This window comes from Octopus sinensis, linkage group LG9 (genome assembly GCF_006345805.1).
Source record: "Octopus sinensis linkage group LG9, ASM634580v1, whole genome shotgun sequence".
In the NCBI taxonomy this organism is placed as follows: domain Eukaryota; kingdom Metazoa; phylum Mollusca; class Cephalopoda; order Octopoda; family Octopodidae; genus Octopus; species Octopus sinensis.
In genome coordinates this window covers 65,876,042-65,893,433 of record NC_043005.1, presented here as the reverse complement: position 1 = coordinate 65,893,433, position 17,392 = coordinate 65,876,042, and the positions used below count along the sequence as shown (strand labels likewise).

At 36.6% G+C, this 17,392-nt stretch overlaps 1 protein-coding gene across 1 annotated transcript in view; it reads right to left on the bottom strand.

Moving 5' to 3' along the window:
- LOC115215896 (membrane-bound transcription factor site-2 protease-like) overlaps positions 1-15,629 on the bottom strand; it is a 30,926-nt gene extending 15,297 nt beyond the window's left edge. The window contains exon 1 of the mRNA XM_029785248.2: positions 14,030-15,629. Within this exon, the coding sequence (XP_029641108.1) occupies positions 14,030-14,104 (75 nt within the window). The 5' untranslated portion in view covers positions 14,105-15,629. The remainder of the gene's footprint in view (positions 1-14,029) is intronic.
- Positions 15,630-17,392: the final 1,763 nt, after the last annotated feature.

The window sequence follows — 17,392 nt, the reverse complement described above, 5'->3', positions numbered from 1 at the left end:
TTTATTTTATTTTACTTTTCTTCATTCCATTATACTATTCCTTACTTTTTAATTATGTTTATAATTATTACGATATTATTTACAAAGTCACTGTCATTATTATCCATATTCTTTTATAATAACCCCTTCATTTTAATATAACCCCCTTTTTTTTAAATTATAAACTCCATTTTTTAATAATTTTTTTATTATAATATTTCTTTTACTATTATCCTTTTGCTTGCATCATCATCATCATCAATTAATGTCTATTGTCCATGCTGGCATAGATTGCATGGTTTGACCAGGGCAGGCAAACTGGTGGGAGTGGGCTGCACCAGAATCCAGTCTGATTTGGCATGGTTTCTATGGCTGAATACCTTCCCTAAAGCCAACCACTCCAAGAGTGTATTGGGTGCTTTTATGTGCCACCAACATGGGTGTCAGTTGCGTGACACCAATATCTGCCACAACTGCGATTTTACTCAGCTTGATGGGTCACATATTTTTTATTGTATGCTCTTTATTTATTTATTTATTTATTGATAGGATGACCACTATTATCCACCCACCCACCCTGACCCTATAGCAGAATCTGAGACTTTGTGTCTCTATCACATATCCCTATGTCAATAAAGTAGGCTGATACAAGGCTGTTAAATAAGTAAATACATAAATAACTGGGCGACCTTATATACTCTTTTACTTGTTTCAGTCATGTGACTGTGGCCATGCTGGAGCACTGCATTTATATTTTGCATTTTACCCTAAAACTCTTGTTCAATTGAATTAAAAGATAAAAGATGAAAACAGTTTTTTTCTAATGTTGTAATGTCTCCATTAATCAATTAAAAATCTGTTGGAAACAGCTGTAGTGAATTGACACATTATTCATCTGTTGTTACTTATTTATTTACTAGCATACCCATGTTGGCCAAAATACTAACAGTTTTATTGATGACTAGCAGTATCGCCCAGCGTTGCTCAGGTTTGTAAGGGAAATAACTATATAAGCATTTTAGAGAGTTACTTCCCTTATATAAACCAAGCAAAAACATTAAAAATGCGGAAAAATTATGGTAAATTTGTTTTTAAATCGTAGACGCGCGGTAATACCCAGAAGGGCTCGATATGAATCACGACTATAAGATACCCGCTTTTGGTTAAACTGCACCACAAAATGTGGGAGTAGTTAGGAATCTAAATCGGAGTAGACAGACACACACACAACTTCATTTTTATATATAAAGATATAAAATGGCACATCAACACAATGGGGAAAACAATCAATAAATGTCAGCAATCCAGTAAATATATGTACATACACAGAATTGAAGCACCTGAAGAATCAGAAACGATTGTAATGTCTCAGTTGAAAGTATCACACACATAATGTATGTTTGTGTCTGTGTGTATGTGTTTGTATGTATATATCATCATCATCATCGTTTAACGTCCGTTTTGATGATGATGATGATGATGATGATATATATATATAAATATATATATGCACACACATGTATGTAGATATTTATATACATATAGATGTACATATATATAATATATGAAATATAAGCATATATATTAACATATATATACCATCATGAAGTAATAGCCTTAGACCATGTCTGGATTTGGTAGACAGAAACCGAAAACTGAACGAAGCCTATCATATGTCTGCTAATACTTTGCATGTACCATGTCCACGTGTTGTTGTTTTTTCTTGTGTTTATCCTTGCTTTTTTTTTATTAACTATATATGTGGAGGCACAACGGCCCAGTGGTTAGGGCAGCGGAGTCGCAGTTTTGATTCCCAAACCAGGCGTTGTGAGTGTTTATTGAGCGAAGACACTTAAAAGCTCCACGAGGCTCTGGCAGGGGGTGGTGGTGATCCCTGCTGTACTCTTTCACCACAACTTTCTCTCACTCTTTCTTCTGTTGACCTACTCGCTTAGCCAGCAGGGTGGCGTCATTTGAAGGCTAAAACAATGTGAAGCGCATTGGGACCAGCGATGTGTAGCAACATCTGATAGCCTGGTTAGTCACAGTGATCACAGTGATATATATATCATGATCTCTATCCTACTTATTAATCCCACAACCATTTTTTAATACATACATATATATATATATATATATATATATATTATATATATATATATATTGGATATTAATATATTGGATATATTGAGAAATTGGATATTAATTTAATTAACATCAATTTAACACCAGTAATATATATATATATATATATATATATATATATATATATATAGGAAATATATATATATATATATATATATGCTGTGCATCTAATTAGTGCTCAATATGAGCAAAGTTCTCAAGTGTGGGGTTGTGGGGTGGATATCTATAGGTCTTTAAGTTGTAGTTGTTCAAATTTCTATTATTATTAATTAGCCTTCCTTTCTTATCATCGTAAAAGTATGCTTTCCATCTCATTCTTCTGATGAACTCACTAATTATTTTGTAATAATAAATCCATGTATAGTCCCCTCGTTGGTATTGGGATATTTTTTGCGAACAGCCCTAGAAATTGTTGCTCCATAAGTTAAAGCTGCAAGAAGTGCTCAGTTTGAGCAGATATTGAATAATAAGACAAGAGGAGAACCTTTGTTGCAACACACCTAGTTAGTGCTCAATATGAGTGAAATATAACAAAATCAAAGCGGATGACAGATTTTATAGGTCAAGTTCCATTATCATGAGAAAACAATATACATAAAAAAATACATCGAGATGTCAGGTTTCAAGCGCTCGATTATTACAATCCAAAGAAAAGCAGTATTACAAAACCTTACGATCATTTTGAGGAATGTGTTTGTATTGGGTGAGTTTTCCAGCCGAAACAAATAGTCGCATTTCTCTCATCAGAGGTACAAATAAATCAATTAAAATAGTTTAAACATTGAGAAAGCTTAAAATATCTCCTACTTACAAAACTTGAAGTCATATTCAGTAATCTTATATTTTTGTAAAAAAATGTTATAGTATTTTAAAAAGAAGTTTGCAATAATATAGAAAGGCTTTGTGAAGTGGAAAAAGTTGTGAAGTAAAACATTTGTGCAAATGAAAATGAAATTTAAAATATTTGTAGAAATAAAATAAAATGAGGATTCAAATTTGGGTTAAACCTGGTTAACTATATAAGATAGTTGGATTGCTGATAATTAAAAATAGTAAACAATTAAAGTAAGGGGAATCCATATATGTAAAATGTTAGTGGGAACAGTCTAAAAATTCACTGATATTTGTGATTTACGATTTACAAGGATAGTTAACTTACAACTTATATATATATAAGGTTAATAGGTTTGAATGTGACACTAAGCCTGTGAATTACTAAGATGTATAAAGAATTTTACCCTTAAACTTTTAGGTTGATCAAATCTAGCCAAAGTGGAAGAAATTATTATTTTCTTAAGGTAAGTCAAAGTTCATAAGATCAGATTCTATCCTTTCTACTTTTTAAAAAACTTAAACGTAGCTAAATATTTATGCCTACATGCAATTATACGGTCTGATATTTTATTAATTAAAATTTTCTTGTCTGTATGAAGTATACCTATTGATTCCTTCGTACATAACTTACTCTTTCCAGTATACTTTTTATATGGGATGGTTTCCGTTATGATCAACTAGTCTAATCTAAATTCCTTATCTTGCATTTTTAGTTTGTTAATATATGTAGCCAGTGCAGTGGCATTTTTTGTTCCTGAGTTCAAGAAAGAGCTGATGTTTTCTCTATATCTTGTTTTGAAATCTGTGGTAGTTCCTATGTATACTTTCCTAGGTTAATGGGCAATTATGACCTCAGTCTTGTATATGACATTTTTCCTTAGACAGGAAGCCTCTAATGGACATAAATTGCAGTTCTGACAATTGCAGGCTTTATTTCAGTTGCTCATCCCTGTGCGTTCTTTATCTGTTATTAATCCTACTCGTATTGGGGCTACCCTTATTCCCATTATTCCCAAGCTTGAATCTATTGTTCCATGTGATTATCGATCCTAAATTAGGCATAGATGAGTATGTAGTTTTAGACAGGATTTATTAAAGATAGAACGGTGTTTATGGCCCACAGGGAAATTCTTATTGATGATATTAAAAAAACATCTTAGGGAGATTTTTAACCTACAGGGAAAAAGTGGTGGGGGTTAAACCATATAATTTCCCGTTTTCTCAGTCTTACTTCCAGTTTGCTGCTTTTTGTTATTATTATTATCATTATTATTATTATACATGCTAGGATACCTAGAAAATCTCCTAATGGTTATTTACAAATGAGATATCAATACTGGATTCAGCTAGGTTTGGAAAACATTTACCTAATCAGTATTTGAATAGGATATATATATCTTCACTAAAACCACTATTCCTCAAAGCCGTGTTAAAAACAGTGTGACATTATTAGAAACTATTTGGTTTGCTGACAAGTTAGATCATTTAATCGAAATTCCCCTAATCACTCTGTTGATGATACTTTGGGGATGGTTAGATAATGTGTGGATATATTGGATGGTTTTTATCTGGCTTATAATAGGGATAAAATAACCTATTATCCAAATTTAATGTTACATCTAGAAAGTTAACAGTTTTAGTGGTATTTTCAGACAAGATCTCCAAATTATATACCTTAAAAAATTTAAGTTTTTCTCCATTCTATAGATTGTTGGTAATGTACAACCTGAAATAGCAAATAGAGCATCGTCCCTATACAAACCTCCTCTGATGTTTAGGAATTCCTCCTTCATTTTTGAAAGGAGGAACAGGCCCACCAGGACCATGATCTGGGCTGAATCAGAGGAACCCATAGTAATGTTGAAATTTTCGTCAATATCATTACGGGTCCAGAGTTTGTTTTTAAAAGAAATCAAGGTTGTCCTAGCTGTGAAAATAAATTTCTCGGCAAACAATTACTTTCACTAGTAGATCCTCCGTAATAGACTGGTAATAGTTACATATATCGAATTGTATAAAATGGGTTTTCTTATTCTTGTTATATGTATTTATATATGTATCATCATTGTTTAACGTCCATTTTCTATGCTAGCATGGGTTGGACAGTTTGACTGAGGTCTGGAGAGCCAGTGGCTGCACTAGGCTCCAATCTGGTCTGGGAGAGTTTCTACAGCTGGATGCCCTTCCTGATGCCAACCACTCCGAGAGTGTATGGTTATAATTTTTTCTTAGATATTTGCATTGTCCTTTGAAACGCGCATATGTATTGAATCCTATTTTGTATTAAATCTAATTCTGATGCAACACCTTTTTCTCCTCCATTTTTCTATAATTGTTTATGGTATATTTATACCAATAACGATATCTTTCAACTACTATTTTCATATTCTTATTACTTGCTCTGGCTGTTTTTTATGAATATGATGAATCTTTATTAGAAATCATTCTTTCTCTCTTTTTGGACCTCTCAAAAAGTTTGAATTGTTCATTTTTGAAATTATTTTTCCTTATATATATATATATATATTCATCATCATTTAACGTCTTTTTTCCATGCTGGTATGGGTTGGACAGTTTGACTGAGGACTGGTGAGCCAGAGGCTGCATCAGGTTCAATCTGATCTGGCAAAGTTTCTACAGCTGGATGCCTTTCCTAACACCAACTACTCCGAGAGTGTAGTGGGTGTTTTTACATGCCACCGGCATGAGGGCCAGTCAGGCGGTCCTGGCAAAGTCCATGCTCAAAGGTGTTTTTACATGCTACCTGCACGGGAGCCAATCCGGTGGCATTGGCAATGACCACATTCGAATGTTGTTTTTAACATGCCACCGGCACATATATATTTTACATATTATATGTATATAATATATTATATATATATATATATATATTATACATACATACATACAGACATATATATATATATATATATTATACATACATACATATAAATATATATTATACATACATACATATATATAAATGTATATTATACATACATACATATATATAAATATATATTATACATACATACATACATATATATATATATATACATATATATATATATATATAATATACAAAATGAGAAAATGGAGAAATATATCTAAATCAATCATCAACTATCAGATAATACCGAATCATATACTTTATTAAAACACTACACAATAGCAATGAGATTAGACATTAATACAGTACAATAATTACAATCAATATGGTGAGATATAACTAAATAAATATAACAAGATATAAAAATACACATATATATATATTTATATATATATATATTAAGTCAAACCCAAATGCCTTCTTTTATTAAGCGAAAGAAACAGTCTCAGTACACTGCAAGATAGGAGCCCTCTTCCAAAAGAAAGGCTCCCTCACAGATAGTCCAACCAGGATCAGTGAGGTACTGAATGACCAGCTCAAAAGTGTCTTTACCACCCCATTGGAATGCAGACAAGTGAACAAACCAGTGGATTTCTTTGCCGCCTCACCTATAACCAGCAGGGCAGTTATGATGGAATACATCGACATTAGTGAAGAAGATGTACTACTAGCCATAGATGAGGTGGACGCAAACTCAAGTGCTGGTCCTGATGGTTTCCTAGCAATCCTCCTCAAATCGTGTGTGCCCTGGCAAAACCCATCCAGATTCTCTTCCAGAGCTTTCTTGCAAATGGCAGGCTACCAAGGAAGCTGAAGGAGGGAATAATATGCCCAATCCATAAAGGGGGAAGCAGAGGAGATGCCAAAACATATAGGCCTATCTCTCTGACCAGAGGGAAACTAATCGCATTCCTTGAAGAAAATAACTTGCTGAGTGAGACCCAGCATGGCTTTTGACCAAGTAGGAGCTGCCTGACCCAGCTCTTGCAACATTATGACTGGGTGTTCAGGCAGTTACTCAAAAACTCAAATGTGCTCATAATATACCTTGACTTTGCAAAAGCTTTTGATAAAGTAGATCATGGTATGATATGCCACAAACTGCATGATCTCGGCATAGCTGGAAAACTTGGAGAGTGGTTACATGACTTTCTGAAAGATAGAAGTCAGGCAGTAGTGGCCAATGGAGGCACCTCAATGAAAATACAAATAGTGAGCGGTGTTCCACAGGGCACTGTCTTGGGACCACTGCTTTTCATAGCGGCCCTCTCAGATATGCCCTCAACTGCCCAGATAGCCACCCTTGCTTGCTACACAGACAATATGAAAGTCTTGCAGAAAATACAGAATCTCATCTATGTTGCACATCTGCAGCAGGAACTGGATTCAATTTACAGATGGGCTGAGGATAATGATATGCAGTTTAATGCTCAAAAATTCCAAGCCATGCACTACCAGTACCCAAAACTGAATATGAAACTTACAGGGTACACTGATCCACAGGGAATTTCAATTCCAGAGTGTTAATCAGTGAGGGACCTGGGTTTCAACATGAGTGAGGATACCTCTTTCCAAGTGCACATTACCAGGATGGCAACAAAGTGCAGACAACTGGATGGATGGATCCTGAGAACATTCAGAACCAGAGATAAGGAAACCATGATGGTCCTATGGAGAATATTCGTTCTCAGCCACCTGGATTACTGCACCCAGCTATGATCACCCAACAATGTAAAATTAACAGCGGACCTTGAAGCAATCCAGTGAAGCTTCACAAAGATGATCGTCTCTTTGCAACAGCTCAGCTACTGGGAAAGGCTGAAACTGCTAAGACTCTACTCTCTGGAGCGAAGATAGTAGAGGTATGCAGTTATAAACATCTGAAAGATCCTGGAAAGAACTGTGCCAAATTTTGGCATTGAAAGTTACACCAATGCCAGAACGGGTTGACACTGCACAGTGCCAAAGATCCCGGCAATGCCATCGCACTTCAGGACCAGTTACTGCAACAGCCAGAGTTTCAGGAGCACACGGCTTTTTAATATTCTCCCAAAGAGCTTGAGGAACCTGCACAAAGTAGATGTAGGCATTTTTAAATCAAGGCTGGACCTCTTCCTGTCAAGAGTCCTAGATGAGTCTACCTCACGGCAATAGGTGCAAATGAGGGTAGCTACATCAAACTCCATTCTTCACCAAGTGCCACATATTAGAGGAGGCTCTCAGTAATAACAGTGTAGCAAAACTGTGGTGTTCCAGCATGGCCACAGCTCTGAGCTGAAACTACAAAGAAAAAAAAATATATATATATATATATTACATATATACATATACATACATACATATATATATATATATATATATACATATTTAATCATATCGAAGGGAAATGGAAATTAATAGAAGTATTCACCTCCAGTGGCCTAGCGTGTAAAAATTTAGTCCAAAGACTATGTATTACTCATAAAATACAGCGTAAATTTAAACACAAGAGGAATCCACTCATGGGTTTCAACATGCTAGAAAGAACAGCTAGGTTCTATAACCACAAAATTGGGGATAAAATGCGACAGGAACGAAATGAAAAAATAAAAACATTTTACTATCTAATTTCCTGGACCACTTGGTTTCTGATTTTAGTTAGCAAGTAAATTACTTTTACTTGCAAGGTGAAATCGTTTTCAACAAGGACACCTTAGATTAAATATATAAGCACAAGGTGATCAACTATGTGCCTCTTGTTTATACATCCTAATTTTTTCAAAAATCTACTGCATATACACAGTCTTTGGACTAAATTTTTACACACTAGGCCACTAGAAATGAAAATTTCTATTAATTTCCATTTCCCTTTGATATGATTAAATATAAGTTTTTGGATAATTTTCGGTTTTTTAAAAGTTGGCATTTTTTTATTGCCAGCAAAGGACTTGTCCTATATCTTGATGGTGAATTTGGAGTCCTTGGCACTATGCAGTTCTAGTATTTGTGCAAGACCTGGGCATTTACATGAGTAATGATGCATCCTTCCATGTGCATGTTGCTAAATTGGCAATGAAGTGCAGGTGGCTGACCAGATGGATTCTCAGAGCTTTTAGAACAAGAGACCAGGAAACCATGATGGTCCTCTGGAGGACACTTGTCCTAAGCCACTTTGACTATTGCTCTCAGCTATGGTCACCAACCAGTGTCAAATTAATCTCAGAACTTGAGGCAATCCAACGAAGCTACACAAAGAAGATAGCCTCTATGCAGCATATAAGCTTCTGGGAAAGACTCAAGAGATTAAGACTATTTCTTAGAGTGTAGGCGAGAAAGATATGCCATAATATACATCTAGAAGATCCTGGAAGGACTTGTCCCAAACTTTGGCACCAAGAGTTACACAAATACTAGAACTGGGCACCACTGGATAGTGCCAAGGACTCCAAATTTGTCATCAAGATGTAGAACAAGATACAGTAATAACCTGGGCTTCAGAGGTCCACAGCCCTTCAATATCCTCCCAAAGGACCTGAGAGACCTGCATGAGGTGGATGTAGGTGTCTTCAAAATAAAGCTGGACCTCTTACTGTCAACTGTCCCAGATGAACCAACTTCATGGCTGGAGGTGCAGATGAGAGCAGCTGCATCAAACTCCCTCATGCACCAAATGTCAATTCCTAAAAAGCATTCGTGAATTATGTAGCAACACCAAATGGCAGTGCCCCAGCATGGCCACAGCTTGTGAGCTGAAACTAGATATTAAAAAAATATATAAATCTATATATATATATATAGATATATATATATAAATCTCTATACATATACATATCATCATCATCATCATCGTCGTTTAACGTCCGTTCTCCATGCTAGCATGGGTTGGACGGTTCGACCGGGGTTCTGGGAAGCCAGAAGGCTGCACCAGGCTCCAGTCTAATCTGGCAATGTTTCTACAGCTGGATGCCCTTCCTAACGCCAACCACTCCGTGAGTGTAGTGGGTGCTTTTTACGTGCCACCTGCACAGGTGCCAGGCGGGGCTGGCAACGGCCACGGTCAGATTGGTGTATTTTATGTGCCACCGGCACGGAAGCCAGTCGAGGCGGTGCTGGCATCGGCCACGAGTCGGATAGTGCTTTTTACGTACCACCAGACCAGGGATCCTGGCTGGTTCAATTCGATTTCGATTTCGCTTGCCCCAACATGTCTTCACAAGCAAAGGGGGTTGGCATGGGTGCCTGTCGTACGGTCGCATTGGAGTATTTTACGTGCCACGGCCACGAGTCGGATAGTGCTTTTTACGTACCTCCAGACCAGGGATCCTGGCTGGTTCAATTCGATTTCGATTTCGCTTGCCCCAACATGTCTTCACAAGCAAAGGGGGTTGGCATGGGTGCCTGTCGTACGGTCGCATTGGAGTATTTTACGTGCCACGGCCACGAGTCGGATAGTGCTTTTTACGTACCTCCAGACCAGGGATCCTGGCTGGTTCAATTCGGTTTCGATTTCGATTTCGCTTGCCCCAACATGTCTTCGCAAGCATGGGGGGTTGGCATGGGTGTCTGTCGTCGGATGAGGTTCTATATCGACTTCGCTTGCCTCAACCGGTCTTTGTGTCCAAGGGAGGAAAGGCATTCATAAGTGGGCTGGGCTCACTTGTCCTGCCTGGTCTTCTCACGTACAGAATATTTCCAAAGGTCTCGGTCTCTGGTCATTTCCTCAGTGAGGCCTAAAGTTCGAAGGTCGTGCTTCACCACCTCGTCCCAGGTTTTCCTGGGTCTACCTCTTCCACGGGTTCCCTCAACTGCTAGGGATTGGCACTTTCTCACACACCTATCTTCATCCATTCTCGCCACATGACCATACCAGCGCAATCGTCTCTCTTGCACACCACAACTGATGCTTCTTAGGTACAACATTTCTCTCAAGGTGCTAACGCTCTGTCGAGTATGTACACTGACATTACACATCCATCGGAGCATACTGGCTTCATTCCTCACGAGCTTACGCATGTCCTCAGCAGTCACGGCCCATGTTTCGCTGCCATGTAGCATGGCTGTTCGTACACACGCATCATACAGTCTGCCTTTTACTCTGAGCGAGAGGCCTTTAGTCACCAGCAGAGGTAAGAGCTCCCTAAACTTTGCCCAGGCTATTCTTATTCTAGCAGTTACACTTTCAGCGCACCCACCCCCACTACTGACTTGGTCACCTAGATAACGGAAGCTATCAACTACTTCTAGTTTTTCCCCCTGGAAAGTGACGGAAGTTGTTTTCTGCAGATTTTCGGAGGTTAATGCTCCCGAGCATCTGCCACATACAAAAACTATCTTCCCAGTTAGCCTACCTTTGACATTGCTGCACCTCTTATGTGTCCATAGCTTACACTGGGTACATCTTATAGAGTTTCTACCTACACCTTTTCTACAGATCGAGCAGGGCCATCTTCCTGAAGATATTTGTGGATTGTCTACCTTTCTACTTATTAGTACTTTGGTTTTAGCTAGGTTGACTCTAAGGCCCCTTGATTCTAAACCCTCCTTCCACACCTGGAACTTCTCCTCCAGTTCTGATAGTGACTCAGCAATAAGAGCAAGGTCGTCAGCGTAGAGGAGCTCCCAGGGACAGCCTGTCTTGAATTCCTCCGTAATTGCCTGGAGTACTATGATAAATAGGAGGGGGCTGAGTACTGAACCCTGGTGGACCCCAACCTCTACTTTGAATTCTTCTGTGTACATGTTGCCAACCCTAACCTTACTTACGGCATCTCTGTACATGGCTTGCACAGTCCTCACCAGCCATTCATCTATCCCTAGTTTCCTCATTGACCACCAGATAAGGGATCGGGGGACCCTATCAAAAGCTTTCTCCATGTCAACGAAAGCCAGGTACAGGGGCTTATCTTTGGCTAGGTATTTCTCCTGCAGCTGCCTTACCAGGAATATAGCATCAGTGGTACTTTTCCCTGGCACGAACCCAAACTGCATCTCATCTAAACTAACTCTCTCTCTAATTAGTTGGGCTATGACCCTCTCCGTAACCTTCATTACTTGATCCAACAGCTTGATACCTCTGTAATTATTTGTATCTAGGGCATCACCTTTACCTTTGTAGCAGTTGACTAGTATGCTGCTGCACCAGTCATTGGGTATGACTCCTTCGTGTATCACCTGGTTGACTATACGGGTGACTAGGTTATAGCCGACACTGCCAGATATTTTGAGCATCTCTGCAGTAATTCCTGATGGGCCTGGGGCTTTCCCTGTCTTCATGCTTCTAATTGCCTTAGCTACCACGGAACTATCAACTCGGATAGCTGGTCCCTCTGTAGGGTCAACATTCGGCAGACTCTCTTTATCCCATTCATTTTCCTCATTCAGTAACCTTTCATAGTGGCGTCTCCAAGCTTCTCTCTTTGCATCCTCATTTAGCGCAAGTGAACCATCCTCCATGCGAACACATTTCTCTCCTACCACATCACGATTCTCTCTCACACACTGTCTTGCAACACGAAATACCTCAAGTCTTTCATCCTCACGGCGCAGGACATTGGCAAATTTTCTCTTATCTGCTTCCCCTCTGGTTAGATAGACCTGTCTCCTAGCTTCCCTTCTGGCAGTCTGATACCCTTCCCTGCTACCACCGTTCTTCCAGGCCTTCCAAGCCTGTTTCTTTTGTCTAATAGCCCTGTCAACAATATTGTTCCCACCACCACGTTATTTTGGGTCTTAAGGGGACTTTGCACCAGCCACAGATCTGGTCAGCGGCTTTCAGCAGGTTGTCCCTCAGAAACGTCCAGTTGTCTTCTACCCCATGTGTAGCTATACCCCCTTCCACTTCGTCAAAGGCAACGTCCGCTTTCCATGCTAGCATGGGTTGATACATATATATTAGTAGTAATAGTATGAGAACAAAAGAATGAATGAGACCTCAATATTATGTAAATAGAGGAATTTATCTGAAATATAATATGTGACAATTATTCGGTTGCCATTATAAAAATCCGAGTTTCGGATGTTGGGGCAGAAAACTGCTCCGGCATCTCGTCAGTTATTAAGACAAACAAAAATGCTATGAAAATCATAGCATTTTTATTTGTCTTAATAACTGACGAGATACCAGAGCAGTTTTCCGCCCCAACATCCGAAACTCGGATTTTTATAATGGCAACCGAATAATTGTTACATATTATATTTCAGATAAATTCCTCTATTTACATAATATACACATATATATGTATATATGTATGTATGTATATACATACACATACATATATACATACACACATATATATATATATAAATAAATATATATACATAAATATATATATATACATAAATATATATATATATACATAAATATATATACATACATAAATATATACATACATAAATATATATACATACATAAATATATACATACATAAATATATATACATACATAAATATATACATACATAAATATATACATACATAAATATATACATACATAAATATATATACATACATAAATATATAGATACATAAATATATACATACATAAATATATATATATACATAAATATATACATACATAAATATATACATACATAAATATATACACATACATAAATATATAGATACATAAATATATACATACATAAATATATACATACATAAATATATATACATACATAAATATATATACATACATATATATATTTATACATAAATATATATACATACATACATAATATATATATTTATACATAAATATATATACATACATACATAAATATATATATATATATGGATACATACATATAATATATATATATATATGTATGTATGTATGTATGTATGTGTGTGTGTATATATATATATATATATATAATATATGGAAAAACGATAAATGCGGCGTAATTTTGACGAAATGGAGAATGTATGAAACACTGAAACGAAAACAAAATATTTTCTCCAAGGGAAAACACGTAACTTAAAAAGTATTTGAATGGAAACAACATTGAAAAATACATTAATTACGAAATGTAAATGAATATGAGTCAGCAAAAACCCCCACTTTCCATATTTACAAACACATCAGCAGCACCTAAATAATAAACATATCTTCGTTTCGGTATTTTTTGTAATTACGCTGTAACTGTACAATAAAAACTGTTTAATGGAATGTATTCGGAGGAAAGAAAAAATTATATACGGTACCTTTAAAAATGCATCAATTAGATAAAGAGATGACCAGAAACCAAGAAGAAGGGCTACCCAAGTAGTTTGCAGCATTTTGAGAATAATTTTGACTTCTTTTTCGTTTCACCAAGTAACATCGATTTTTGTTATTGTTTCTGTTTCGATTTTTGTTTCATTAGTAAAGAATATATATATTATATATATATATATATATAAATCAGAGAAGTTGACTGTTTCTAGAATTATTCTCAGAGCGTGAGTGTCTGTGTGAAGACGGATAACTTTGAATCGTTGATTTTTTTAGTAATATCGAGCGAAAGGCTTTCATTAAAAACATATCCATATTTTTTTACTTGAACAACAGTTGGTGAACAAAGAAACGGAGATGAAGAGCACGTGAAAATTTGAAGCATTTTCGTGATCATGTTTTACGATGTAAAATTAAAGTTGCTCGGTTTGTGTCTTCCTTCCTTGCATTTTAAGTGAGGAATTAGTAAGATTTGCAGCTATTTCTCAAAAATAAATTCGATTTTATTTTCTTGCCGACGCAATATGGCAGTATCCTTGTAGTGTAAGAAAGGTATCTGTCTGCCTCTCCTGGACACTTAAATGTTTCTCAGGAACACGACGGCAGAAAGTTCTGTTTATTGAGAATTATCCTACTCTCTCTCTATTTAAGACATACTAATGTAAACAACGGCGGATTATAAAATTATAAAAGTTAAGCACCTGCCATCTTGCAATCAACGGGAAACCAGCTGATGGTCTGTAAGCAATTTAAGACTAAAGACAAATTAAATAATACTAATTTGTATATGTTACTTCTTATAAAAAAAACTTTCAGTCTCAAAATATTCACTTTACTCTGCGTCTGCTAAATCCTAACAGGTAATTATCTTTATAAATCAGCTTTTTATATATAGATACATGAGGTACAGTTTAATTACTGCTCTCAATCATTGGAAATCCAACTTACCTGTATTAGCATGAGTTAATTGTTACTTAACATATTGGATAATAGGCGTACATGCATAGAAATATCTATATCTACATATAGACATGTTCGAACTTATAGGAAAGGTGTCTCGAAAGTAAATATATTTGTTATTCTTAAATAAGACTCCATTCGTCGCCGGCTAATGTTAAATGTGTAATGCCAGGCTGACATAACGGTTTATTTTCCGAAAATGTAGTTTCAGTATTAGTAATGAAATTCATTTGTTGCCGCTAGTCTTTATTCAGTGTTTTGGTTGTTGATACACGCTTTGTACAATATTAGTTTTTTCAGTAAGAGTTGTCACCACTTGTAAATAACAGGAAGTGATATGATTTGGTAACACGTTTTTATGACTTAGCATTTGTTTATAAATATTTAGAGGTCAGATGGATATATTGAAAATGACTTGTAACGATAGATAGACTTGTAATCTCGTTTCCATAAAATTGTTTCCGATCATGTATATTTTATGTAGGTAGTGGGTTATTGTTTTTCCCCAAGTCAGCCCTGAGCACCTGTTTTTTATTCAACATTATCTAATATCTATCTTTTCAAGGGTGGTAGGATGTGATTTGGCTGCTATTTCTAGCAGGTCAAACGAATACATAGAAGCATGTCTTGTAAAATCCAAATGATCTATGACGCCAGATAGACATTTGTAAGATTTCCATCAAGTTAGTATAATCAAACCATTTTAGCCACCTTGGGTATTTTGTGAAAATATTTAAAACTTAAAACTTAGTTTCCAGTTATTATTTTGAAAATGGTAAAGTTTATAGAGTGATTGGGTTACGACACTGACCAGGTCTGGCAACAATGTAAAGGCTCTGACTGGAATATGGCAGAATAAAATTGTAGCAAGAGCTAGAATCAGATCTACTAAATTTTAGATATTGAGCCTATGCGTAATCACAAGACAGCATGACTGGTTGCTTTGAGTAGCAGCAATATACTGACGTAAATTTTTCTTTATTGTATTATCAACAAATGATTTTCATTCACTGGGGTCAATGACTTCTGCAAAAGCAGCTTGTCATATCAATTGTAAACAAATGACAGGCTAACACATTGCAACAGAATTTAAATTGCTAAATCTGAGACTTCAAATAAGGTAGTAATGTAATGCTTCCAAAAGCAGTTCTTTTCTGTTTTCTCAAAGGTGTGATGAAAAAAAATCATTAATGTATTGGGCTAAGGCAGCAAGCTGGCAGGTTCGTTAGCCCACTGGATGAAATGCTTAGCAGTATTTTGCCTGTTGCTACATTCTGAGTTCAAATTCCACTGAGATCAGCTTTGTCTTTCATCCTTTCCAGGTTAATAAATTAAGTACCAGTAAAACACTGGGGTCAATGTAAGCGACTAGTCCTTTTCTTCCAGATTTCAGACCTTGTGCCTTTAGTAGAAAGAGCATGGGTTGGACGATTTGACTGAGGCCTGGCAAACCAGATGACAGTCTGGTGCAACCATCTGGTTTGCCAGACCTCAGTCAAATCGTCCAACCCATGCTAGCAAGGAAAGCGGACGTTAAACGATGATGATGATGATAATCCTTAATATTTTGGGTTAAATTTGACATTTTTTTATGTTTCCTTATTTCAGGAACAGTTTGATGTTTTGGTGAACAGTAAGTGGCATTGGTGAGCTTAAAGATTAAAACTGTAGTTAAGAATAAGTTAGCTGATATGGCAGACTGGAAGCCATCTGAATATTAGAAAAAAGTTACCTGTATCATGATGTTTCGAACTAATGCTCACATTATGAATGACTGCTGCCCAATGCTCTGTGAACAGTGTAATGGCTATAAGACATGACATGGACAGCTGCAATGGAGACTATGAAGTCGTGGCTAGCAGGAAGAGACACAGCAGGCATCCTGACTGCAGCTAACTGCACACCAAAATTCACCCGACATCTTTGAACAGGGACTCAATCTCAATTACGATAGTTATATGAAGTTGCTGAAGACTTGTCAAACTCTGGATGGTGAGGGTTGCTGCTGGAAAGCTACATACCTAAGAGTGACACCTCTGAATAGATCTCATAAAGCTCTTTAGCTAAAATACAGTCAACAACATAGACTGATTTGTGCCAGTGGACTGTCAGGTCTTGGAAATTACCAGAATATCAGAGCCAAGCAGTGCTTAGGCATAAGCAAAGTTTAGGTTAGTTAAAACATGTTTCTGAAAATTTTCTCATGGTAAAAAGATGTAGAAACACCTCATCAATGGCTGGGAATCCTGACAGATGATGACATTGAACAGATATAGTGTTTTTACACCTTTTTATCATACATGAAAATTTTATCTACGGTAACTGCAGTCAATTTGCCTTTTAGCAGTTGAAATATGTTACAAACATTCCCGAAGCGAAGAGGGAACTAGGCT